This window comes from Pleurodeles waltl, chromosome 5 (assembly GCF_031143425.1).
Source record: "Pleurodeles waltl isolate 20211129_DDA chromosome 5, aPleWal1.hap1.20221129, whole genome shotgun sequence".
Lineage (NCBI taxonomy): Eukaryota > Metazoa > Chordata > Amphibia > Caudata > Salamandridae > Pleurodeles > Pleurodeles waltl.
In genome coordinates this window covers 979,686,315-979,713,607 of record NC_090444.1, presented here as the reverse complement: position 1 = coordinate 979,713,607, position 27,293 = coordinate 979,686,315, and the positions used below count along the sequence as shown (strand labels likewise).

The following is a 27,293-nucleotide window of genomic DNA, read 5'->3' as shown; positions in this document are numbered from 1 at the left end:
CCGCCTTCCTTCACAGAAAAAATCCTGGGAGGCTTTTCCTTCTTTCGAGGTGTGCTGCACAGAATGCAGCACACCTAGAAAGGGGAAAAATCAGGATAAATAAAGATATTTCTCCTCATAGCACCTCCTCACAAAAAAGTGACGCAACAGCGACGCAAGAGACTTGTAAATATGTACATATTGAAGGTGGCAGAGCCATTTCCCCTCTTTTCACTAGTTATAATTATTCAGGTGTTGGACAGTGGGGAGGATATCACACTTAGACATGGTGAACTGCCTCCTTTGTTGAGGAGTATGAAAGTATTGGAGATCTGGCTGCTACTATTTGGAGATTCTTCCCGGCAAGAATGGAGAGACTCCCAGTGGAGGAATGTGGCCTCTCTTCACTTCTCACTTTTTCCTCTTTAATTATTTATTCCAACATCAGTTGCTTGGCCTGTGGCATTATTTCAGGTTTTCATCTTTCACTGTGGTCCTGTTTAAGGCACGCAAGCTCCTGGGAGGCTTTTCTTGTTCTGAACTTCATTTGCTTATTAGATTGTCTTGGTAAACGGTGGCTATTCTGATGGCATAACTTTCAGAGCTGTTCCACACACAGGACTGGATTGAACAGTAAACAAGAAATAATTAGAAAGCAATTGTGGAAGAGCTTTGTGTTGACTTTGCAAATATGTTGTCAACCTGTTAGGAGTTGGTGCTGCTGTATCTTCCTAAAACGTGTCTTTGGACCTTCCTATTTCCTTCTCCTTTATCAGCTTTTGAAAGAATAAGAGATGCTCGGCTTGAATAGTCTGTTATTTTTATTCTCAACGAAAAGCTGCAGAAAGCAGACCTCCCAAAATGTTTCACTGTGTGGTGTGAAGGGGCGGACCCTATGATGCGAAATACTTAAGAAGTCCTTCTGCGTCCTCTAATCTCTTCCACCTTCCAAACAAACCCAAAAGCTTGCTGATGCTGCCGCCGATGTCCTGGGTTGTTTTCATACACCTTAATGAACACTATCTGTGCAGAGTCTCCAAATACAGCTGGTTTTCCACTCTGTGTGACACTATGAAGGAAGCCGAAATTGTGTGGCTCACAGAGGCCCCATATTAGTTGGAATGTCTGAGAATGATTTACCAAGGCATTCCTCACAGGACAGAGCATTGAATTTTGTGATTAGAACAATGAAAGACTCTATACACACAGGTTCTCGAGTCCCTGTCAAACCTAAATAAAATACAATAACACAGACAAGAGTGTAAAGCTGGGAAGACAAAGACATACAAAGGCTTACTATCATGTGGATATTATGAATTTAAATAACCTTTTCCTTGTCACGTTTTGACACTAGAGAAACAAATAAAATTGATTATTTTGAGCCTGGTTTCTGTGATACAACGTTTTGACTGCTGTTGGAATCATGGGCGACTTGGGTTGCATTTATAGACCCCTGCCACGTAAAACATTATGGACCCCAGATCGAGTTCAATGGCAAGACGTCAATGGTCAAAAATTGATGGCTGTCCTGTCCTCCCAGCTCACAATTCTCCCTCTGTGAGAAAAATGCAGCCATTTCCGATGATGGAGCCTCTGCCTCCTCCACTGTCAGAAACATACTTCTTCCATCTCCTCAATTTAAGGAATGCCCTAGAAGTGGCTATGCGATTTAAGGCACCTACTTAGACATCATGCCTGCCAATTGTGCTGCATGAGACTTCTGTGTACGCCATGGCAGTCCCAGAAAGCAAAGACGTGAAAATGTCCACCGACACAACAGGAAAATATTCCCCGCGCATCAGGGTCATTTCTTTTTTTTTCAAGTTTGCCAAACACAAATTCCGCCTTTGTCGTTTTGTATTTGAAAGATAACCATTGTAGACTGGCCAGCCAAGTTGTCATGCTATGACCAGCGACCCATCGAACTTTGTTTGTAGAACGTGCTCCTGCCAAGTGGGTGAAAGCGCTTTTGAACAAAAATAACGCCAAGCAGGAAGTAAAACAAAATAGGGTGGGCAGCTGGATATCTACCAACAGAAGTGGTGCCTTTACTGACGGAGGCACCTGACACCAGTGGGAGTGCTCCCACTGCTGAAAGAGCTACTGAAACTGCAAATAATTTGTGTGCATGTGGTGGTCCCTTACAATACTGCAAGCCCCAACCCCACACAAACGCCCTCATGTTCTTGGTACAAATGTTTTAGTACAAAGTAGCACTGAATTTATAGATCACAGAAATATTTTTCTCTCTTAAAATATATTTTCAAAAATGTTTTATAATTTTGAAAGTAAAGTGTCACCTTACAATAACGTGGTTACTCTGTTTAACAAAGAAGCTTGGAGAAAAATAGGTCTTGATTGAAAATGAACTGATCTGAATATTGTGTTTATATGCTGAATTAGGCTTATCAAGAACGACAATCCATATGGTAAATAAACTGAAGAAAACCAACATTTATAACAAATCTCTTTTTATTGTTTTGTGTTCCTGGAGATTTAGAACTCGGATAACAATTGACAAAACAATATTTGCAGCAGAAACATAATGAAATTGACACAAATAATAGTTCCTAGTAAATCTCTAGAACATACACACTCTGGCATGTGGCTTGTATTTTAAAACAGAACGAAATTATATTGTACCTGAGATTGAAAAGTTAATTCAAGAGGGGAAACTCTAGTCTGTCTGAACACGTTGGATGGATATGTGATAAAGAAATCGAGTTTACTGCACAATAAAGAGACCAAAGCATATATGTTTTCAAAAAGTCAAAAACTAGGGCAAGTATCATTTACCAAACCTATAATGTATGAATATCAGTTAAAACTGTTGTGTGAACAAGACAGTTCTGCCAAAGAAATAATGAATTATGACCAATAAAAAACACTTTTTATATATAAAAAATAAATAACAAGAACATTAACACCAAAACGAATTGAAATGTGTGATCTAAATGTTTTCCTGCTCATGAATATTCATGAGCTAAAGAAACAGAACAAAATGTGGTGCATAAAAAGTAGGCAAGCTTGGGCGATAGCTCATCATTGTTTAGCTCTATTTGCTAAGTTTTGATACATTTACAGGCACTCTCAGTTCTGGCATACAGAAACTGACATACAAGGAGATAAAGTGATTTCCTCATAATAAAAATAGTATGACAGTCGTGACTCAGCTCTTGTCTCTTGGCTTCACATCTGTCAGCTTACCTATCAGAACACGTCTTCTAACAAGTCAGTAGTTTTGTACGAGCTTTTGGCTGATCTAATATGAAGTGCTCTGCCTATAGACCGGCACACTCACCCTTCGATCGCACAGCGATGTATCTGAGTTTTGAAAAACTCAGGAGTCTTTGTTTTGAGGTAGTAGCTCTGTCCTCACACAAAAGGCAGGCCTTTCATTGAGTAGAGTCTGCCTGATCACTAGAAAGACCGATACCCTGCCTTAGCAACCACACTCAGACTAGGGCACATAGCTGGTGTTAGTTGTGTAGCCACGTGGTTTGGGTACAGGTGGACAGCCACTGGATGCTACTAATGACCTTGCCCATTCCTAACTGCTGCTGTTGAGGGACATAGAGGGTCATTCTGACCCTGGCGGGCAGCGGGAGCCGCCCGCCTGGCGGGAACCGCCAAATGGCCACTCTGCGGTCAGAAGACCGCGGATGTCATTCTGGCTTTCCCGCTGGGCCGGCAGGCGACCGCCAAAAGAGCGCCCGCCGGCCCAGCGGGAAAGGCCCTGCAACAAGGAAGCCGCCTCCGAATGGAGCCGGCGGAGTTGCAGGGGTGCGACGGGTGCAGTTGCACCCGTCGCGATTTTCACTGTCTACTAAGCAGACAGTGAAAATCTTTATGGGGCCCTGTTAGGGGGCCCCTGCACTGCCCATGCCTGTGGCATGGGCAGTGCAGGGGCCCCCAGGGGCCCCATGACACCCGTTCCCGCCATCCTGTTCCTGGCGGTAAAAACCGCCAGAAACAGGATGGCGGGAAGGGGGTCGGAATCTCCATGGCGGCGCTGCTTGCAGCGCCGCCATGGAGATTCAGCCCATGCAGGGGAAATCCGCGGGATCCCCTTTTCTGACCGCGGCTTTACCGCCGCGGTCAGAATGGGCTGGGAAGCACCGCCAGCCTGTTGGCGGTGCTTCCATGGTCCCCGGCCCTGGCGGTCCATGACCCCCTAATCTTTTTAGTACTTCGTATGCAACATGACCAACAAATGAAGCAACAACCTCACACCACATCTAATGAGCAATACATTGTTTGGTTGGTGTCCAGTTAATTTATTACAAATGAGGGGCAGCGGTTCTGGCTGAGCCATCTGGTCACATTAATGTGTACTGGTGAGGTGGTACCCTGTTAAAGGGATTTATAAGGAAAGATTACAGCTTTTAACAAACAAAGGAGTATGACAGCCCATCTGTACGACAGAACTACCAGTGGGCAACTGAATGAATAGCAAGTACGGATATTTCTCAACAGGTACAGTGGACTACATTTTAGCTCCATCTTGTGAATCTGACTTTATCTGTTTGGGCCCTTCTCCCCCTGTCACAGCAAAACAAACATTAATCAGAATTCATTCTGGAAATATCACCCACAAGACCATTTATATTTTAACGAGGCCATCAACTGAATGATCTCATAAAGGGTCTCAAAACCCAATCAGACATCATAAAACAACGGAACGCTCTGGAATCCCCTTGGGTGACTGTTGCAGATGCAACAGCGGGGAATGGGGACTTTCTTTCTATGATGGGTGGCCTCTTTAAATGACTGATTCTTTACTTTTCTAGGCCAAAGGATGAACCGTAAAAATGGTTTTCTGGCAATGATACCTATTTCTGTAGTGTTCTTGAGCATACAGAGTTAGCACTATACAAACAAATAAGAAATGCAGTATGTGGATAAGCAGATATTCTCTGTGATCTGTAAATCATTTCGGTGATTCTGAGAGGAGTGAAGTGAACAATTAAATGAAAAGTCAAGTGAACGCAGTGATTTTGTACCAAGTTGAAAATATCAACAGAAGCAGTCATGAAGATACAAAAGTATCAACCTTGGTCTCGACGTTTTCCAGTTTGGGGTGATAAAATCTAGGCTACTGCTAGTAGATCATATCGGTGTGATTGAAAAAACATGTCAATTTCTGGAACAACTGTCAACCCAGCCAACTCATTGTAGAATGGCAATCAAATGTCCCATTTTAAATTACTATAAATAGGAAACACTACTTTCCTATAATAATATTCCCACTATTTGAAAATAAAATTATTTACAAAGTCCACTATGTTTTTCACGTGCACCTGTGTATTTACATAAGTACACATTCATACATATATATATTCATATATGTATTTACATTTATCTATACAAATATTTTTATTGTACAACTTGAAACAATCCTGCATGAAGAATGGATGCATAATGGACTTTCTACCATTAAATGTTGTTCGAGTTTAGTGAGAAGAGAAGTTCCCAACTCACAGAACAGTGGAATACGAGGAAAATGATAGTTTGCTGGTGTATATGGTCCATTTCTGAATGTATAAATATGTGCAATATATATTAACCACAAACACAGATAGGTAAAAATAAAAATGATTTTCCTCCCTACTGCAGTTCAAAAATATACTAAGAAAGAATCTGTCCTGTTTTGAGACAATAACACAAAGAATGCCAGTGATACATGCTTCTGTGTATATTGCAGCAGCATACCAAAAACAACCTCTGTTTCAACAGGAGGTGTTCGTGGAACACCCACAGATTCCTTGCATTGTTAGACTTAGTGATGGAGTCATGGAGTATTCAGAAAACCCAACCTTCTGCATAGGATCTCAAAAATCTCAGCAATGCACAATACCACTGTAATCACTGTGAAAGTGTACATAGCAATGAGAAAAATGGTCTTCTCGAAGTGTTCCGCCACCATGCACCTGGTGATGTTGTACTTCTTGTCCAGGGCGCTGGCGTCACACCGGTAGATTGGATTCACTTGGAAACCAAAGAGGTGGCTCTGAAGCCAAAAAGCAACAATCTCCAGGATGATCCGCAGGAGCACAGAGATGATATAAAAAACAGTGCAAACAGGTCGTTGAAGGATGTCTTCCTGGTCAATGCTTTTACAAGCAGCGTAGAGGTGAAAAGCTGCTCCAGGAACCAACACTGTTACTAGCTGCAGTGCCCAGAATACCTGTAGTAAAGAAAAAATTTGATGTTTATTTGGATGCCTGCAATGTACAGAACCAAACCTCTGGGCTTCTGAGGTGCTGAAGTCAGATGCCTAAAACATTCCTTTCTATAAGGGATGGGCTCATCAAGTCACTGAATAGCAATGCCCAATCAGGTTTTGAGGATGACTAACAAATATACATTAAAATACATGTTAAAATTAAATATGCACGGACAGTCATTTTTTATGAAAAACAGACCGGATTTTACTATTCCATGGCTCCATAAACCCAGCCCTAACGTTTATTTACTTTATTTTACATTTTCCTGCTCATGAAGATCCGGTTTATACTGATCACTAAATTATTGCATGTAAGTGCATTTCCATAATCTGCACAACATTTATGACATGCCTGCTTCACAGTGTTTAGACCTAAAGGGAATTAGAGAACAAATTGGCATCTAAAAAACTTGGACTTAAAAAGGATCAAAAACATGTTGCATCTATGTTTTTTGAGGCAGTCTTTTTTTCCTCAATTCGTTAGACTACCAGGGGATTGGATGGCATTGGCATCTATGTCTATAAATTTTTGCCTCTTTCACAAGACCAGTGCCTGATTATGACAGACAAGTCACTACGCACACAAACCATTAAGCAATACTTACGACTATGGACTTCAGCAACACCAGGGTGGAAGAGAAATGTGTTAAAAAAGCACTGCTTTTCGAAAGTGTTGGTATCTATGTGGGCTTTTAACCACGCCCATGTCACACTGGTCACTTTCATTGGTTTGTGGGCTTGCCTTTTAAAATCCTTTTGATTTCATTTGCGCAAAGGCAAGCAAACCTCATACCTTTTCAGGTGTTTTGCCCTCCTCTAGAGCACCAGCCAACTTCTGGATTACTTTTTCTTTTTAACCCCTAGACAGAGCTATCACCCTCAGTAGTATTTGAGCTATTTACAGGCCGACCGGTCTACTTGCATTGTTTATTCTTGGTTTTTGTTGTTTCTGCCACAGATGAACGTAAATGCAGATCGGCTCATTATTTTTTAGCCGATCTGCCACCAGGGTGGTAGAAGCCAAGATGGCACCAGGGATGTGTTGTTATTTGTTTATTTGTGTGGGGGAGTGGCCCCTTGGACCTACCATAGGGGGGAAACACTTGTAGGCAGTTTTGCCCCCCTTGGGGGCAGATCAGCCTTGTTTTTTGGCCCGTCTGCCCCCAAGGGGGGCAGAATCCACTAGGCACCATGGATTATATTTGTGTGTGTGTGTATGTGTGAGTTCTTTGTGCGCGGGCAGCCCCTTGGGCAAGGGCCGCTCCCCCAAGGGGGCATAATCTTCTACGCTGTTTCGGCACATTGTTTTTCAGCTGATCTGCCCCCAGGGGAGTAGAAGCCACGATGGCACCAGGGATGTTCTGTTTGTTTTTTTTGAGTGGGGGACAGCCCCTTGGGCAAAGGGTCACCCCCCCCCCCCCAAAGGGTGAGATTCACTTTTGGGCAGTTCTGCCCCCATAGGGGGCAGATTGGCCTTTTTTCTGGGGAGGGCCATCTGCCCCCAAGGGGGGCAGAATCCACTAGGCACAAGGGGTTTTCTTTTTGTGTGTATGTTTTTTGTGCAGGGAGGCGGCCCCTTGGGCAAGGGCCACTCCCCAAGGGGTCATAATATTTTATGCCGTTTCTGACCCATCGGCCAAGTTTTTTTTTTAGGCCCATATGCCCCAGAGACCACTAGACACCAGGGAAAATTTTTAACTGTTTGGTGGCGTGGTGTTTCTCAACTGGCAAAGTGTTTGAATTTGTGATTATAACAGCTTATTTCTCTTTTTTGTTTTAGTTCAAAGCTTTTGCTTCTTTTGTTATGGCTCTTTTTGGCAGTGGTTGAACTGCGGTTTGGATAGTTGCATGTTTTAGGTAAGAAAATGTACTCCAAGGAGTACTGTTGTCATGCATGAATGACATGTTTGTAGGTGGTGTACTAAATGCAGGATTGTGTGTGAAACTGTCCTTAGATTTGTGCACAATATTTGTGTTGTCTTATGTCTAATATGCTTTTCTTTTTTCATTTTAGTGGGATATTATTTGTGATTGCTGAGCCAGTGCAGATTAGTTGCTGGTGAGTCTAGCTTTTTCAGGCAAGTGAATGGTATAGTTTTTGAGTACAGAACTCTTTGTAATAAAGCCACACTTTGTTTATTACTTATTTTGGACAGTGCTAGTTGTTGTTGGCGCATTTGTCACGTTACACTTCTTTGAAAGGATCATGGCTAGCGGCAGAGTGACCGTTCAGCAGGTTGTTGGCATGCTTTTTGAGTCGTCTTCTGACCATGATTATGAGACGGACTCTGCATCTGAGGCAGAGGAGGAAGAGAGAGATTCTGACAGTGAGATTTCTGTCCAAGAAGAGTTTTTTGATGAGGAAGCCAATTTCAGTGCAGATGAAGGACCTGTTTTTGAGGAGGACATCGATGTGCTAATGGTGCAGCAGCCAGAGGCTGAAAGGCTTCCCATTGGAACACCTGACACCTTGGTTGTCTCAAAAATGGAGCAGCCAATGTTACCTGCCTTTACTAGTCTTCCAGGGTGTAGAGTAAATACAGAAACGTTTTGCCTGTCAGTTGTTGATGTATTTTTGGAAGAGATTGTTGAGCAGACTAATTTGTATGTGGAGCAGTATTTGAGGGTCAACGCTGCCAGACTTAGGCCTCAGTCTAGAGCTACCCACTGGATTCCCACAAATTTGGAAGAGATGAAAAGGTTCTTGGGTTTGACTTTTTTGATGGGGTTGATAAGGAAGCCGTCATTGGCTTCTTATTGGCCTAATAGTCTCTTGATGGAAACGGCTATATTTTCTGCAACAATGACTCATAATCGGTATTTGCTTCTTCTTCGGATGCTGCATTTTGTTGACAATGCTTTAGCCTTGCCGCAAAATCACCCCAATTGTGACTGTCTTTTTAAGATTATGCCTGTCCTTGATCATTTTGGAGATCGGTTTTCAGTGATCTATGTGCCAGGCAAAGAAATAAGTGTGGACGAGTCTTTGGTCCTGTTCAAGGGTCGTTTGGTTTTTAGGCAGTACATTCCCAGCAAGAGGGCACGGTATGGAATTAAATTGTATATGCTGTCTGAAAGTAGTACAGGATATGTTTATAATTTCCGGGTCTACACTGGTAGGGATTCCGGTACTGACCCCCCTGGTTGTCCGCCCACTTTTGGAGTGAGCGAGAAAATTGTGTGGGAACTTGGTAGATGACTGTTTAACAAAGGTCACCATTTGTATGTAGATAACTTCTACACTGGAGTTCAGTTGTCCAAGGAGTTGTTCAGAGTGGACACTGTTGCTTGTTGCACAATCCGTTCTAACCGGAAAGGCTGTCCAAGGGAGCTTGTCTGTAAAAAAACTTGAGAGGGGACAGTGCAGTGCCTTGTGGAATGATGAGCTGCTAGCTCTGAAAGTTGTAGACAGGAGGGATGCGTACATGCTAACTACCATCCATGATGAGAGTACTTCACCTGTGGCTGTTTGGGGTCAAGTTGCTGAAGTGCGCAAACCTGTGTGCATTTTAGATTACAAAAAGCATATGGGTGGTGTTGATAGAGTAGATCAGAGGTTGAAACCCTACACTGCTGTTCGTAAGTCTTACATGTGGTATAAAATGTTGGCATTCCATTTGTTCAATCTGGCAACTTTTAATGCTTTTATTGTGTTTAAGGATTGTTCCCCTGAGTCAATCATGAAATTTGTTAAATTTCAGGAGTCAGTGATAGAGAGCCTTGTTATGGTGGATCATGCAAGAGTTCCTAGAGTACCAGTTGTAGAGGATGTGGCTAGATTGAAAGATCACCACTTTCCTGATCAGATTCCTCCCACTCCCAAAAAAGGCTTTCCTGCTAAGAAATGTAGTTTGTGCCCGAAGAGGTATCCGGAGGGAAAGCTGGATGTACTACCTGGACTGTCCTTCAAAGCCTGGGCTGGGTGTGGCAGGTTGTTTCAGGAGTTACCACACACAGAAACCACACTGGGAACTAACGTAAGCATAAACTGCCATTTTAAATGTTCATGTGTTCAGTTTCACTGTTGGCGTTACTGTCATGTATTCAGTTAGAGCTTTTGTGTTTGTAGGTTTGTACTTATAATAAGTTAGTGGTTTCTGAGTTGTTTAAAAACAAACGAAAATTTATGGTGGTGTGGGTGGAGTGGTGCTTGGCTGGCGGTGTGCGTGGAGTGGCGCTTGGCTGGCGGTGTGTGTGGAGTGGCGCTTGGCTGGCGGTATCCGTTGAGTGGCGCTTGGCTGGCAGTGTGTGTGGAGTGGTGCATGGTTGGCGGTGTGTGTGGAGTGGCGCTTGGCTGGCTGTGTGCGTGGAGTGGCGCTTGGCTGGCGGTGTCAGCCAAACTCCAGTCCACACACTCCCATCAGCTGGTGTGATTGCTGTATTAGGCATGTGGGCGTATGAAAGTGATGGGCCCTTCAGTGGCGCTGCCTGTCGATGCGAGTGTTGTAATGTGCTGGGCCCGTGGCTGGCGGTCTTGTGCATGTCATGAATGAGAGGTGTGTGAATGGACTGTAAAGCGCTTAGTGCCTTGTTGCAGCTTTACAGCTCACAAGCTGTGAGTCATTGGTTCAGTTTTTTGGCCTTTCTGTTATTAACAGTGCATTTCATTTTTGGGAAATGTCTTGTTAATAAAATTTGATCTACTGAAACAAAACTCACCCTCAAGACAAATCCAACTAGTATGAGTGGTAAAAATGACAAAACCTGCTCCGCTGTAATCATGCGTCGCAGCGCACCCGTGACACACTAGGTGTCTCGGGTGGGACGTCGATGATGAAGCATGCCACCAACTTGGTTGGTGGGTGAGGAGTCTTTTTAACATAACCTAAGCGCGCTTCTTTTCACAATTTTAGTGTTTGGAACATCTCAGAAGTATGTGGACACATCAAAATGATCTATTACAAAACTACCTGTGTTTGCGGGGGGTACCTAAATTTTTGGTCCCAGGTGTGGCCTACATCTAGGGAAACCTACCAAACACAGACACTTTTTAACTAGACAACCCAAGTAGTCCAGGGAGGTGTGGCTTGCGGGGATCCCCCAACATTTCTTACCCAGACTCCGCTGCAAACCTCAAAATTTACTTAAAAAAGCATATTTTCCCCACTTTTCTTTGGAGGATCACTGCTCTGGCACAAATTTCCTACCACCCTGCGTTCCCCTCGGTCTCCCAAGTAAAATGACACCTCACTTGTGTGGGTCCCCAAAGCAGAGTCAGCCTAAAGATGTATACAAGAAAAATATGTGCTTATCAACTCGCTGTGCTATCCCCTCAATCTCTACAGGTTTGTGGTCTTTTTCTGTTTCAAGCACCTGGGCCACCCACACAAGTGAGGTATCATTTTTATCAGGAGATGTGGGGGAACGCTGGGTGGAAGGAAATTTGTGGCTCCTCTCAGATTTCTTGGAAGGAAAAAGTGTTTTTTTGGCCAGATTTTAAGGTTTGCAAAGGATTCTGGGTAACAGAACTTGGTGAGAGCCCCACAAGTCATACCATCTTGGATTTCCCTGGGTGTCTAGTTTTCACAAATGCACAAGTTTGGTAGGTTTGACTAGGTGCTAGTTGAGCTAGAGACCAAAATCCACAGCTAGGCACTTTGCAAAAAACAACTCTGATTTCTTTGGGAAAATGTGAAGTGTCCACATTGTGTTTTGGGGCATTTCATGTTGCGGGCACTAGGCCTACCCACACAAGTGAGGTACCATTTTTATCGGGAGACTTGGGGGAACGCTGGATAAAAGGAAATTTGTGGCTCCTCTTAGATTCCAGAATTTTCTGTCACCGAAATATGAGGGAAACATGTTTTTTTGCCGCATTGTGAGGTTCGCAAAGGATTCTAGGTAACAAAACTTGTTGAGAGCCCCACAAGTCACCCCATCTTGGATTCCCCTAGGTGCCTAATTTTAAAAAATGCACAGATCTGGTAGGTTTCCCTAGGTGCCGGCTGAGCTAGAGGCCAAAATCCAGAGCTAGGCACTTTGCAAAAAACGGCTCTGATTTCTTTGGGAAAATGTGATGTGTCCACGTTGTGTTTTGGGGCATTTCCTGTCTTGGGCACTAGGCCTACCCACACAAGAGAGGTACCATTTTTATCAGGAGACTTGGGGGAACGCTAGGTAGGAGGACATTTGTGGCTCCTCTCAGATTTCAGAACTTTCTGTCACCGAAATGTGACGAAAAAGTGTTTTTTTGGCCAAATTTGGAGGTTTGCAAAGCATTCTGGGTAACAGAACCTGGTGAGAGCCCCACAAGTCACCCCATCTTGGATTCCCCTAGGTGCCTAGATTTAAAAAATGCGCAGGTTTGGTAGGTTTTCGTAGGTGCCGCCTGTCCTAGAGGCCAAAATTCACAGCTAGGCAGTTTGCAAAAAACAGGTCTGTTTTCTTTAGGAGAATGTGATGTGTCCACTTTGTGTTTTGGGGTATTTCCTGTCGCGGGTGCTAGGCCTCCCCACACAAATGAGGTACCATTTGTATCGGGAGACATGAGGGAACGCAGGGTGGAAGGAAATTTGTGGCTCCTCTCAGATTCCTTGGAAGGAAAAAGTGTTTTTTTGGCCAGATTTTAAGGTTTGCAAAGGATTCTGGGTAATAGAACTTGGTGAGAGCCCCACAAGTCATACCATCTTGGATTTCCATGGGTGTCTAGTTTTCACAAATGCACAAGTTTGGTAGGTTTGACTAGGTGCTAGTTGAGCTAGAGACCAAAATCCACAGCTAGGCACTTTGCAAAAAAAAACTCTGATTTCTTTGGGAAAATGTGAAGTGTCCACATTGTGTTGTGGGGCATTTCATGCTGCGGGCACTAGGCCTACCCACACAAGTGAGGTACCATTTTTATCAGGAGACTTGGGGGAACGCTGGGTAGGAGGACATTTGTGGCTCCTCTCAGATTCCAGAACTTTCTGTCACCGAAATATGAGGGAAACATGTTTTTTTGCCGCATTGTGAGGTTCGCAAAGGATTCTGGGTAACAAAACTTGGCGAGAGCCCCACAAGTCACCCCATCTTGGATTCCCCTAGGTGCCTAGTTTAAAAAAATGCACAGATCTGGTAGGTTTCCCTAGGTGCCGGCTGAGCTAGAGGCCAAAATCCAGAGCTAGGCACTTTGCAAAAAACGGCTCTGATTTCTTTGGGAAAATGTGATGTGTCCACGTTGTGTTTTGGGGCATTTCCTGTCTTGGGCACTAGGCCTACCCACACAAGAGAGGTACCATTTTAATCAGGAGACTTGGGGGAATGCTGGGTAGGAGGACATTTGTGGCTCCTCTCAGATTTCAGAACTTTCTTTCACCGAAATGTGAGGAAAAAGTGTTTTTTGGGCCAAATTTTGAGGTTTGCAAAGGATTCTGGGTAACAGAACCTGGTGAGAGCCCCACAAGTCACCCCATCTTGGATTCCCCTAGGTGCCTAGATAAAAAAAATGCGCAGGTTTGGTAGGTTTTCGTAGGTGCCGCCTGTCCTAGAGGCCAATATTCACAGCTAGGCAGTTTGCAAAAAACAGGTCTGTTTTCTTTATGAGAATGTGATGTGTCCACTTTGTGTTTTGGGGTATTTCCTGTCGCGGGTGCTAGGCCTCCCCACACAAGTGAGGTACCATTTGTATCAGGAGACATGGGGGAACGCAGGGTGGAAGGAAATTTGTGGCTCCTTTCAGATTCCAGAACTTTGTGTCACCGAAATGTGAGGAAAACATTTTTTTCTAGCCAAAGTTTGAGGTTTGCAAAGGATTCTGGATTACAGAACCTGGTCAGAGCCCCACAAGTCACCCTATTTTAGATTACCCTAGGTGTCTAGTTTTCAAATATACGCAGGTTTGGTTGGTTTCCCTAGGTGCCGGCTGAGCTAGAGGCCAAAATCTCCAGCTAGGCACTTTGCAAAAAACATGTCAGAATTCAATGTAAAAATGTGATGTGTCCATGTTCTGTTTCCTGTCGCAAGCATTAGGCCTACCCACGCAAGTGGGGTACCATTTTTATCAGGAGACTTGGGGGAACACAGAATAGCAAAACAAGTGTTATTGCCCCTTGTCTTTCTATACATTTTTCCTTCCAAATGTAAGACAGTGTGTAAAAACGATGTCTATTTGAGAAATGCCCTGTAATTCACATTCTAGTATGGGCACCCCGGAATTCAGAGATGTCCAAATAACCACTGCTTCTCAACACCTTATCTTGTGCCCATTTTGGAAATACAAAGGTTTTCTTGATACCTATTTTTCACTCTTTATATTTTAGCAAATGAATTGCTGTATACCCAGTATAGAATGAAAACGCGCTGCAAGGTGCAGCTCATTTATTGGCTCTGGGTCCCTAGGGTTCTTGATGTACCTACAAGCCCTATATATCCCCGCAACCAGAAGGGTCCAGCAGACATAACAGTATATTGCTTTCAAAAATCTGACACTGCAGGAAAAAGTTACAGAGTAAAACGTTGGGATAAATTGCTGGTTTTTTTCACCTCATTTTCATTTTGTTTTATTTCAGTTGTTATTATCTGTAGGAAAATCTTGTAGAATCTACACAAATGACACCTTGCTGAATTCAGAACTTTGTCTACTTTTAGGAAATGTTTAGCTTTCTGGGATCCAGCATTGGTTTCACACCCATTTCTGTCACTAACTGGAAGGAGGCTGACAGTACAAAAAATAGTAAAAATGGGGTATGTCCCAGTAAAATGCCAAAATTGGGTTGAAAAAATGGGTTTTCTGATTTAAGTCTGTCTGTTCCTGAAACCTGGGAAGATGGTGATTTGACCACCGCAAAACCTTTGTTGATGCCATTTTCAGGGGAAAAAACACAAGCCTTCTTCTGCAGCCCTATTTCCCTTTTTTTTTTTTTTTTAACGAAATTTTCACTGTATTTTGGCTAATTTCCTGGTCTCCTCCACGGGAACCCACAAAGTCTGGGTACCTCTAGAATCCCTAGGGTGTTGGGAAAAAAGGACGCAAATTTGGCATAGGTAGCTTATGTGGACAAAAAGTTATGAGGGCCTAAGCGCGAACTGCCCCAAATAGCCAAAAAAGGCCTGACACCTGAGGGGAAAGGCACTGGCAGCGAAGGAGTTAAAAATACATTTACCCTGAACTAGAGATCAAACGAAATATAATATTATAATGTAGCAACTGTAATAAAGTTCTATAATGTAGCAGATCTTTCCTTTGTGATTGTCTTTGTATACAAAAGAAAGCTCTGCCACATTATAGCGCCTTTATGCGCTTTTCACTTGTGCTACCACCTGGAATAAAACCACAGTTTTTATCCAACAACATAGGTGCACACCATAGACGAGTACATGTTCCAAAGATAATCTCAAAAGAAAGTGCTGATTATTATAGGGCTTTATTACAGTTGCCATAAAATTATAATATAACATACAGCAACTGTAATAAAGCGCTACAATGTAGCAGCGCTTTCTTTTCAGGTTACTTCAGAACGTGTACATGTCTTTGTTTGGCACTCACGTTGCTGAATATAAACACTAGTTTTGTTCAGGTGGTAGCACAAGTAATAAAGCGCTACATGTCACGGTGGTGTTTAAATACATTTTAAACAACAAAATTTTGTGGGTTTATTCGGTAATTGGCGATGTGTGGTGACAAAATAAGCAGATAAAACTTAAAAGGTTGCTTTTAAAAATAAATGTACAAGGAACGTGACATCAAGCAACATATATAATGTTATATTGTAGCAATAGTAATAAATCGCTATAATGTAGCAGTGCTTTCTCCTGAGATTGGTTTTGTATGCGCAAGAAAGCCCTGCTACTTTATGGCACTTTATAGTCTGTTGGGCTGGCGTTTTGTGGCAGCATAGTTAGTTTTCCAGTTGGTGAGTAATTTTGTGATAGTGGTATGGTATAGCTTCTTTCAACAGCAATCTTTGAATGAATGCCTTTACGCAAAATAAATCTATATAATTCAGTTCTAGTTTAAAAGATTTCATCTGCGTTAATTGATGATATTTTTATTATAATTCAAATTATTACCATTAATCGTAGGATTTGCTTTTTTTATCTTACTCAGTGCCATATTATGTGACAGTAGAGCTTAATTTGTAAATAATCACATGCTGGTGCCTAAAGCTTTCCTTTGCAATGCACGGCTGCTGCAGTTCAATGCGAATACTAAGTCACCAGTATCCTAAAGCCATCTCAGGCATTTTTTACTATATATACAGACACTTTTAACCCCTTTACCTCAATCTTGCAGTGCCCAATTTGAAAATAATCATGTGCAGGTGCCTAAAGCTTTCCTGTGCAATGCGCTGCTGTTGCAGTTTAATGTGAATCCGGAAGCACCATGATTCTAAAGCCATCTCAGCCATTTTTAATATGTGTACAGCCACTTTTAACCCCTTTAGTTTGCAGTGTTTAATTTGTAAACATCATGTGCCGGTGTCTAAAGCTTTCCTTTGCAACACGCAGCTGCTGCAGTTCAATGTGACTACTTAGGCAGTGTTATTCTAAAGCCATCTCAGACATTTTTAATATATGTACAACCACTTTTAACCACTTTAAAGCAGTGCTTAATTTGTAAATAATCAAGTGGCGGTGCCTAAAGCTTTCCTTTCCAATGCGCGGCTGTTGCAGTTCAATGTGAATAGTGAGGCACCATGATTCTAAAGCCATTTCAGAAATTTTTAATATATGTAAAGCCAATTTAAAACCCATTTAGCTCACTCTTGTAAATAAGCACATGCATGGCTAAAGCTTTTCTTTGTAATGCGTGTCTGTTGCATTTCAATGTGGGTATTAAAGCACCATTATTCTAAAGCTATCTTGGGCTATTTATATACATGTACAGCCACTTTTAACACCGTTAGCTCCCTCTGAGCCTAATTTGTAAATAATCACATGCAGGTGCCTAAAGGTTTCGTTTCCAACACACAGCTGTTGCAGTTCTATGGAATACTGAGTCACTGTTATTCTAAAGCTATCTCAGGCATTTTTAATATATGTAGAATCACTTTTAAAACCTTTAGCTTGCAGTGCTTAATTTATAATTGCAGTCTAATGCCAAAGGTTTATTTTTGAAAAAGTTTTTTTTGGGGTTTATATGATAAATTGTATAAGTTGTATTAATCTCCCCTTATTGCAATTATGACCATGATTCGGGCCAACTTAACATCTTCATTACACACTGACTGTTTGAACACTCTTGATATGTTTTGGAGACCTTTTTAGTTTATTTCTCTTGTTACTCCTCAGTGGGTTTTTTTTTATATCTTTTGGGGGGTGGGGGGAATTGTGTTAGCCAGCCAGCAACTCTGATGGTGGGATGGTGAAAGTGGTATTCTATTTGAATAAGCATGGCAGATTTCAATTAGGATGCAATATGGCAACATTTTCATTTTTTGCTGCAGATAGAGGAAGATGGTAAATGGAAATGCTTTAGTTATATGCAGGGCCACTGGAATTATGTGGCAGGAAAAGGCCAAATTATGAGGCAGGGTTGTCCAATTTATGTGGCAAGAAATGTCCAGTTGTTAATTTACAAGCCAATAGCTCTAACTCAAGCAAATGCGAGACCAATTCCAATGCAAATGCCTGTATTTCTTTGTGTCCTTAAAAATGATGGGCTTTTTGAGTTTTAATTTAAGCAACAGGACTTTCACAAGGACGGTCCCTGGCAGGAAAAGACTGTCAGGAGAGTGAAGCAAAGTCTGAGTGTCAAGGAAAGGGGCTGTGCAGCGCTAGCTTCTGCTTTACCTCACCTATGCAGACTGTTATCATCTCTCGCCATCAAAGCGGTGGCTCCTGCCTGCCCTTGTGGCATAGGGTCTGTGAATGAAATTTACTGCTGGCTCCACAAGCATGCATCCGCAGCTTCCGTTCTGCCTCAGCGCCTCTCATGTTGCACTGTGCAGTATTCTTGTTTTCCAGCTAATGTGACATGTTTCCAACTGCACAGTTTCAGCATGCATCATCACCTGCCATTGCCTCCAAACCCAATCCTGAAGTTTTTTCCAGTCTGGGACTTCCACCCACAGTGCCACCAGTTTCACTCACCCATGGCCCCTATTGCTGACAGCTGCCTTCATCCATTAGTCTTGGCTCTCTGTACCATTATTGCGGTGAGCCCTGTCCACCAGTGAAAGCCACAAGCCTTCCTGCTTTGACTGTTAACCATCCGGACCAGCAGCCTGGCATGAGATATGCAAAGGCCTGCAGTCAGACAGATCCTACCACAATCTCCCTAGAAAGGGGCAGGTCATTTCCAAAACATTACCTCCCAGCTGGCACCCGAATCCATCCAAGACTAGGGCCCTCATTATGGGCCAGATCTACCAAAGGATTTTACCCATTCTGTGTCTATGGGAAAAAGCTTCCGTACATATGGCATTCACATACGCACCCATTCAGCATACACATACATGCACTCAGACACACCCACTCACTCGCATTCATCCATACAAACACCCCCATACACGTACACATACACGCACACACACATACATACACTCGCAGACATGCAAGCATTCAGCACCCCCTCTGCAAACACACATACGCGCACCCAAACACACCACAGACTCCCCCCCCTTTTTGGACGCATACTTTCCTCTTCCGTCAAGGAGAATGTCTGAGTGGGGATGGGTCCTGCCGTTCTTCCCTCTCCTCCACCACAGCGCCAGCAGGACACCGCCGAGCCGTATTATGGCTCCTAATACGGAGGGCGGAGTCATGCTGGCGTGGCGGTGCCGTAGAGGGAACAGACTCTGCACCGCCGAACGCCAGAACGAATGATGGCTGCTCTCTGCCTCAAAAATGGCGGTGAGTGGCCAAGACTTGTAATATGGCAGTCTGCTGACGGGATGAATGGCGGGTTCGGCTTCAAAGTCGTAATGAGAGCCTAGGGCATGATCGATTTTTCTAACCAATGACAGGACAAGATCACAGACTACCATATAGGAAATCAAATAACTCAGTAAATGCTACCCACAGCCAGCCCAGATGAGACAGAGTGGCAGCACATGAAGTAATGCCTCAGTGATTTCCTTCACCAGGCCTGTTTGTGCTCAGCCATTGTCTGTTTTGTTCTCCACCCAAGGCCTCCCTTGTAACTACCATTGACTTAATCTGCTAAAAAGTATTGGAATCGAGCCAATTTCCATAATCCCACTGTGTGTGTGAGTCACAGAAGATCATCTTCTTGAGCTAGCAACAACAGTACTCGTTTCATAAGATTTTTACTTATTTTTGGCCATCAGAATTTAACCCAGATAAGAAAGAGAATGGCAGAAAAAGGATTATGAGGCAAGAAGACAAAGGTAGGAAGGCCATACAAAGGGAGTAACCAAGGGTGGAAAGGGATCTGCAAGAGAGAGATACAAAGAAAAATTGTAGGGTGGTGTAAGAAAGAGGTGGAATCACGACTACGCAGCTTTAGTATTCGGGAACCTCAACATTTGGCAGCATTGGCTGTCCCTATTTACTGCTGGCAGACTGTGTTCTTCAAACTAGATAAATGATTCATGAAAAAAGAGAAATTCCACCAGCTCTACGTTCTCTCATCCCCTAGACACCAAGTGGAATATCTATCGCACACAGAGTTTTTATTATTGAGTTCATATATTTCCTGATAGGCACATGTGTTAGATTCCTAGCAAATGTACTGTGCACAGTCTTTAATTAGCATGGCTTTGTAGCACTATCATTCTGTGGCTTTCGTACCACACAATGCTGTTGTGGGTTAATAATGGTAATATATGGGGAAACGCTAGAGTATGTACCATTTAGAACCATTTGTGAAAACGCTTTCATGGGGGTACTCTGAATAGCCCTCTAACTTCCCCTGAGGGCCTGTGCCCACTTGTGTCACCAACACTCTGCAAATTTGATCAAGCTTCTGAATGTGTATTCCATTCCCTTTAATATTATTTGTCATTACGAGAGGGATTTCCTTTAGGTTCTGCTTTGTTTTAGTCTCTCCAGCCTTTAGAAAGCCTTTCATCTTTGGATCTGGAAGCATTACAGGCTCTAACAAACACCTGCTTCCTGTGCTTGGTTATGGTTTCAATTTGACCTTTTGCTGATTAGTGAGAGTTGCAGTGAAACAGGGTAAGTGAAACGAGAGAATAAAAGTGACAATAAACCATAGAATCGCAAGTAAGATGGCACATAAGGGAAGGAAGGAGAGCCAATCAATGAAAGAGAAAAAAGAGAGAAACAAATGAAGGGGAGACTGATGTACAGAATCAGGTACACAGGGACATCAATTTAACATTGGGTGTAGTCAGAGTCTGTGCCATTTTTCATTTTTATACATTATGGGGGTTATTCTAACTTTGGAGGAGTGTTAATCTGTCCCAAAAGTGACGGTAAAGTGACGGATATACCACCAGCCGTATTACGAGTTCCATAGGATATAATGGACTCGTAATACGGCTGGTGGTAAATCCGTCACTTTTCCGTCACTTTTGGGACGGATTAACACCTCCTCCAAAGTTAGAATAACCCCCTATATTTGAGCAAACACCGTTTAGGCAATAGTGTGTCTGTTGATACCCATCCCTTCTGTAAAGAGGAATGTCTTGAGCCACTTAGACACTAGGGGGCATATTTAAGAAAAGTGCTGCACACAGTGCAGGCGCCGTATTTAAAATACGGACCACCATGGCGCAGGGTAGGGGACAATAGAGTAATTGTTTATGAAGCTATTGATGTACTCTGCAGGAGTAGCGCCAAAATTCTGGCGCTACTCCAGCAGAAAACAATGGGGGCCCATTGTAAACAATGGTGTGCCCCCTTTTAACGGCTGCTCTGAGGAGGCGTTAAGAGTGCAGACACAAATTACGCAAGGAAATCTGTTAGATTTCCTTCTGCCTTTTTTTTGGCTCCCCTAGCAGGGGAATGCCCCCTTTGGATACATTATGCCTGGCGCAGGTATAATGTAGCGCAAAGGGTTACACAGTGGCACAATCCATGCATTGCGCCACTTTGTAAATATGGCACAGGGATTTTGGCCTCGTTGGGCCATATTAGCGTAAACAAATTACGCTAATGTGGCTCAAGGAAGCGCTATGGGCTCTTAAATATACCCCTAGGATTTTTCAGGAGTTTGCATTACTAGATGCATTAACTCAGCATATTATATTCACGTCAATAAATTGACTATGATTGAATACACTATTAATAATGCTGTGCTAATAGAAACTATATGAAACATACATTAATATTGCAATTTAACAGCAGTGGCAGGTGAACACTGACAATGGTTAGGTATATAAGCAGAGCAAACAAACTGTGGTCTGCAAATGCGAGCACTGGAAAGACGGGAAATGTCAGCTGTCTGAATTTTCTAGCGTACATTAAAGATGCCCCGTCCCCTCACAATGCATCTGTGACGTGGTGTGTGCTGGAAAAGGATAACCAGGAAACAGAGCTGACGTTTTCCCTATCAATCCAATAATGCATTTCAGCAGACCCCCCAGAGGTACATTTTTCAGTTGGTGTGATCACTAACGTGCGCATTCAGACACTGATTCCTGCTATATGCACAGGTGCACTATGCATGTCTGTCACAGAGCTCTATTCCCATTTCATTTGCTCCATGCCATTTCTCGACTATCCTATGTGAATGAGTAAGAGAAGCGGAAGGAAGCACGTTGAGGACATTCTTGACAGAAGGGTTACGTCAAGTACACGTGCGTGCACCTCCCCCAGTGGAAATGGAAAGGGTGGGATCTGCTTACAGATGACAAGTCTCCTATCCTCATAGCAGGCTACTCAGTAAAGCACCAGGGGCTGGATTATATAGGCACAACAATGCTGTAGCTTCCAGACAGCACTGTGTTTGGTATGCTTTGTTTGCAGTTTGCAAAGGTAAGCCCGGCAACACTGCGTCATTTGTAGAATGTTGTTAGTGCACACTTGCATTTGCACTGCCTAAAAGTTGCTGAATGCCTAACCCTTCTGATCAAAAGTGAGGCCAAGCACTCATTGTATTTAAAAGAGCAATATTACTGCTGGGGAATGTTTATTTAGGTGACAGCAGATTGTCAGGAGGAGTCGGAGCCCCAACGCCCTAATGGATGGGGCACCATGCAAGTTACTGTCATAGCGTTAGGGCAAGATTCACCCTCCTTGCTAAACCTTTTACAATTATTCATCCATAAAGGGGTTTGCTGGTCTGGTAACTCAATATCCAAATTAATGCACGGCATAGGGCTTATGGTTAACTATCTGGTCACAGTGGACTCAAATCCCAGGGTCCACTCAACTATTATCCTTCCCAAGTCAATAAAAGGAGCTCCAGTTAGATGGGTAAGAATATATATTTTTAATCAGTGCCAATACAGTGCACTTTACAAACTAGACTTGTTAGTCTATTAAATAATTCCATCAGCCACATCAACATTTCACTGATTTTCGGATTAAAAAAGAAAAAAAAAAAGTTACATTAATATTCACATTTAAAAATGTTATTAGCATCTCTCATTAAAAAAAACGGAATAATTATGTTTCATTTACATGTATACGTAAATAAAACATCTTTATTAGTTTATTTTCCATACACATGCAAATATATACATATATGTGTACAGAAAACATAATTAGCTTATCATAAAATATGCTAATAACTTGCAGTATCAGTGGTAGGCTATGTGTGGTACTAGGTTTGTTCCGGCTCTGACATGGGCTACATTTACTACTACTTTGGGTCATTTTAGGCTGAAGTAACTACAGAAGAGCAGTCTGTGAAAATCAATGGGCTTAGTCTTTCACGGGTGAGTGCATATCCCTCCCTAAACTCCTCCATACTACCCTCCCCACTACTCCCTTAACCCCTCATTTCTCCTCCTAAAACTTCTTTCCTTTAGTATAAGTTCCCTATTGCCCAGCCTAACACGTCTGTCCCACCCACATTTACTACTACAGATTTTACTTTCATGTGCAGGGGTCTTCGCAATCGGGACAGAGATCTCTGCATATAAAAGATAGGAGACGGGGGAGGCATTGACCTCCACACATAGTGAATAGCATTTTGTAATCCGTTAGTAGTACTATTGTAGTACTAACTACTACAAAATGCAGTAAGTGAAACGGCCCCCAACATCATTTTACCTGTTTGGGAACACTGCATTTACACTATACACAAGAGACACATAATAGACACCCTATGGTAAAATAAGGCAAACTACATCAAAAGACATGTAGATGTTTGAAAATATGTGAACTGTAACACTGGAAAACAAAAACAAAAGTTTCACCTATTTTTATACTAATACGGTGCTCTATAAAGAGACTTAGGTACTAAGGGATCAAGTAGAATCCTTTCTGTGAAGAGAGGTTTTGGAATCTTCAGCTCATTTTGTCTACCTGTGTGACATCAGAGACAAAGGTTAAAGATACATTTTACCATGTATTGTGTTTTTTTAGAATAGAAGCAGTAAACAGCTCAACATAATTTGCAGATTACATGCACATTGCCATTTGAATCAGATGTACAGCTGTTGTTGGACACAGAAGACTCTCAATGTTGACGTTTCTGGCTCGTCTTAGAGTCGTGACTGCTGAGGGAGCTCGTCCTTTTACAACCCCCAAGAAGTTTGGGACTAGATCGACAACAACCCTCAGTTGGGACCTAGCAACATGGTGATGACGCAGTGCCCTCTGCAAGGGCAGAGAGCCAGCCCTCGCAGTGCAATGACACCAACAGGTGAGGAGTCCCACAGAGAACAGTGACAAGCAGTTGAGGCGGTGGCGCTTCTGGGAGATGCAGATACTGGATCCCGCGTTGGGGCCCACAGGGATCAAGCGGAAGAATCGGATTCAAACCTAGCCTCTAGTGCTTTAAACTCTTCCAGCTACTGCATGTCACCCCTGGAACTGCAGACAATATCATCTAACAGCCTTCTGAGCTATCATCTAGTAGGCTGATTGTTGCTCGGACAGCCAGCTGGTGTTATACTGCACCCTCCAAGATGATGGAACTCTGTTATATTGGGTTAATCGATTTTAAGGCTGCACAATTCTCTTTGTTACATGTTATCATATGGGGCTCTAAATTTGGGACCCATGATAGCGTCCCTTCCCTTTTCTACTAATGCATGGTTTGTGGGAATGCCCGCATTTTAAGATTACTTACTTACTGGTTTCGACATGGGGCCCAGTCTGATTTGTTCTGAGGAGGGTATGTTGGTTGGGGATTTGGAGGTTATTTATGTTTTTTTTTAATTGCATCAATCTGAAAATTGGTACGATAGTTCCTGGGGCTTCTAGGGCAAACACAGGGGTAGGGGAGACAGTTCAAACTATAAACTGATCTAATGACTCCTACACCAATTTAAAGCATTCTTTCCTGGAATATCAGAGACATGCACACTGTGTCAAAGAGATATAAAGTGCTTTCGTTCCTCAATAGGCGAGGCATACACATAGCATTCCTTCAGGAAACTCACCTCACTGCTCAGGAAGGGCTGTCACTTCAACGTAGGTGGTGAGGTCAAGTCTATTATACTAGTTATTTTACCTTTGCAAGGGCGGGGTCCTTATTTGGGTGAGAGCGGGTGTCCCCTTCCAATACATAAATAAGGTGGTAGACCCTGTAGGAGATATGTGGCAGTGAGGGGAAGGCTATAACTTACATGTGTGCCCAAACGCGGAAGCGCTAAGCAGGGTCGGCGCATTCAGGACAGGGCCATAGGCAGCAAAAGCTGCCATTTCAGGCCTCTTGTGCACCGGCCTGCCCAGTGTGCAGTCAGTGCACACGGGCAGGCTGGTGCACAAGAGGTCTGAAATTGCAGAAGTCGCTGCCTATGGCCCTGGGCTGAATTCAGGCCATTACCGTAGGCAGCGAAAGTTGCCGTTTCAGGCCTCTTGTGCACCGGCCAGCTCTGTGTGCACATAGAAAAAAAAGAGGACTTACCTGGGTTTTCCCAGGGGGTCCTCGTTGCCAGTGACCTGGCTCTCTGCCTCCTCCTTTGGCCCAGGCTGCTAGCGGATGGAAGCCTGGCCCTGGATCCAGAGCTGCTCGGCTGGGCTGCCGGCGAGCAGCACCATGATTCCGCCGACGTTGGGTGAGTGCACACTGTAGCCCAGTTATGGGCCACACAGCACAAGCACAGACTGTCTGTGCTTGCGCTGTGTGGCCCATAACTGGGCTGCAGTGCACATGCTGTGAGCTCCGCTCCGCTGGCGGGGCTAGCAGAGTTTTTGGCTGAACTCTGTGCTCCAAGTGGAGCGCAGAGTGCCAAAAACTGAGATCCGCCAGTAGAGCAGAGCTCACCGCCCACCTCTATTTTATACGAATCCAACTGCTCGAGTTTGAACGAATCAGGTGGTCTCACATAGCTATAAGGTGAAGCGGGCACAAGACAGGATGTCCCCTGTCCCACCTGCTTTTTGACTTGGCGGTGGAGCCTCTGGCAGCCTGGGCCCTCACTGGAACCTACTTCTGGGGACTGACACTAGGAGACAGTTGGCATAGGCAAGCCCTGTACGCTGATGGCATGTTGCTGTTCCTGCGGGCATAAATAAGGAGCTAAAAGGGGCTAAGGCCTAGTTAGATGAGTTTGGACAGCTCTGAGGTCTTAAAGTGAATTGGCAAAAATTCCTGGTTGTTTCCGATAACACCAGACCTGGCTCCCCCGGCGGATCTGTCTTCCTTGGATTGGGCCCCTAGATGTATATCCTACCTAAGAGTTATGATTTTTCACACCAAGGATGATCTCTTTGACGGGAAAGTAGGTAGTGCGGTGCGCGCCTTTAAATATAGCATAGCTCTCTGGAAAACTCTTCCCCTCTCTCCCATAGGTATAATGCATTGCCGAAAATGATTGCCCTGCCCCACCTACTATATATCTTTGGGATGCTCCTGATATGGATAACCCGGGCGATATTTAGCGCACTAAACTCGGAACCCATATAATTCATCTGGGGATCGGCTCGTAGGCGAGTGGCTCTGACCACACTACAGCGCCCTGTGGCAGATGGAGGGCTAGAAGCACCGGCCTCTGAAGGGTACTACCTGGCAGCTCAGTTTCAGTGGTTTGTTCAGTGGTTGGTGGGTAGGCAGAGACTGGGGCGGGAACTTGGCCCCTTTGTACCTGGGTTGACAGACCTTGTTGAGGTCAAGACATACATTGCCCTCGGATACTGCTGAGTTCTGAGTGATAGCCAAATGCTGGGCTTGCTGCCTAAGGTAAACACACAAACAGTCTGTGTACTCTAGACGTACCGCTAAAAATGCTGAAGGTGCTGCCACACTGTGGAGACTGAAGAGGCCTGGAGGTTTGGGCGGAAGCGGGAGTCTCTACCCTAGGGGACTTTTACAGGGGGGGAGAATTGCTTCCTTTTGAGGATTTTGGGGCTGATTTTAATATACCACGGGGGCACTTCCTCCTGCACAGCGTAGTCACCGCAACCATCCAGAGGCACTGGTGAAATGGGACTGCTGAACCTTCAGCCCTGGGAAGTTGCTGCTACACTGCATTCTCGTCCGGCACCATCAAGGTGGTCTCTTGTTTGTATAGGGCCACTAGGGGGGACTCTCATCGCCCCTTAGAGAAACTAAGGACCAGCTGGGAGAGGGACTTAGAGACTCTGATACCAGAAGGGGCCTGGAGCTCCATTCTTGAATGGGTACCTCGCATGTCTACAAATGCTTGCTTCAAATTGATTAATTTTTGTGTTCTACAATGGGCATATCTGACCTCGAGCATATCCAGAAATATTTTCAGATAGAAAATGTGATGTGTACCAGATGCAGAGAAAATAGGGCAGATCTATTACATATGTTGTGGAGTTGTCCTGAGCTTCGCCCCTATTGGGAGCGGGTCACGGGCTTGCCGACCACTGTCTTAGAGAAGGAAATCCGGTGTACACTAAGGCACTGCCTCCTGAGTTGGTCCCAGTACACCTAAAAAACCAATGCTACTAGTAATTTCCAAGATTCAGTGTTCCTCTTAGCGAAGCGTGAGATCATGAGAAACTGGAAATTGGCGGGTGGACCCCGACTGCTGAAGTGGCATAGTGAATTAGTAAAATGGGAACAGTAGAGGGACAAGTAATGCAGACGGAAGCAAATAAAGGAATTGGTACAATAGAGGTGGCATGTGCATGGGAGATGTTCCTACCTGACTTGTAG

At 43.8% G+C, this 27,293-nt stretch overlaps 1 protein-coding gene across 2 annotated transcripts in view; it reads right to left on the bottom strand.

Annotated features, from left to right (window-relative positions):
• Positions 1-4,036: 4,036 nt before the first annotated feature.
• The window catches only part of GJE1 (gap junction protein epsilon 1), a 206,104-nt gene continuing 182,847 nt past the window's right edge, over positions 4,037-27,293 (bottom strand). For both annotated transcript variants that reach the window (XM_069235135.1, XM_069235136.1), the window contains one exon: positions 4,037-6,166. In XM_069235135.1, coding sequence (XP_069091236.1) covers positions 5,771-6,166 — 396 coding nt within the window. In that variant the 3' untranslated portion in view covers positions 4,037-5,770. The remainder of the gene's footprint in view (positions 6,167-27,293) is intronic.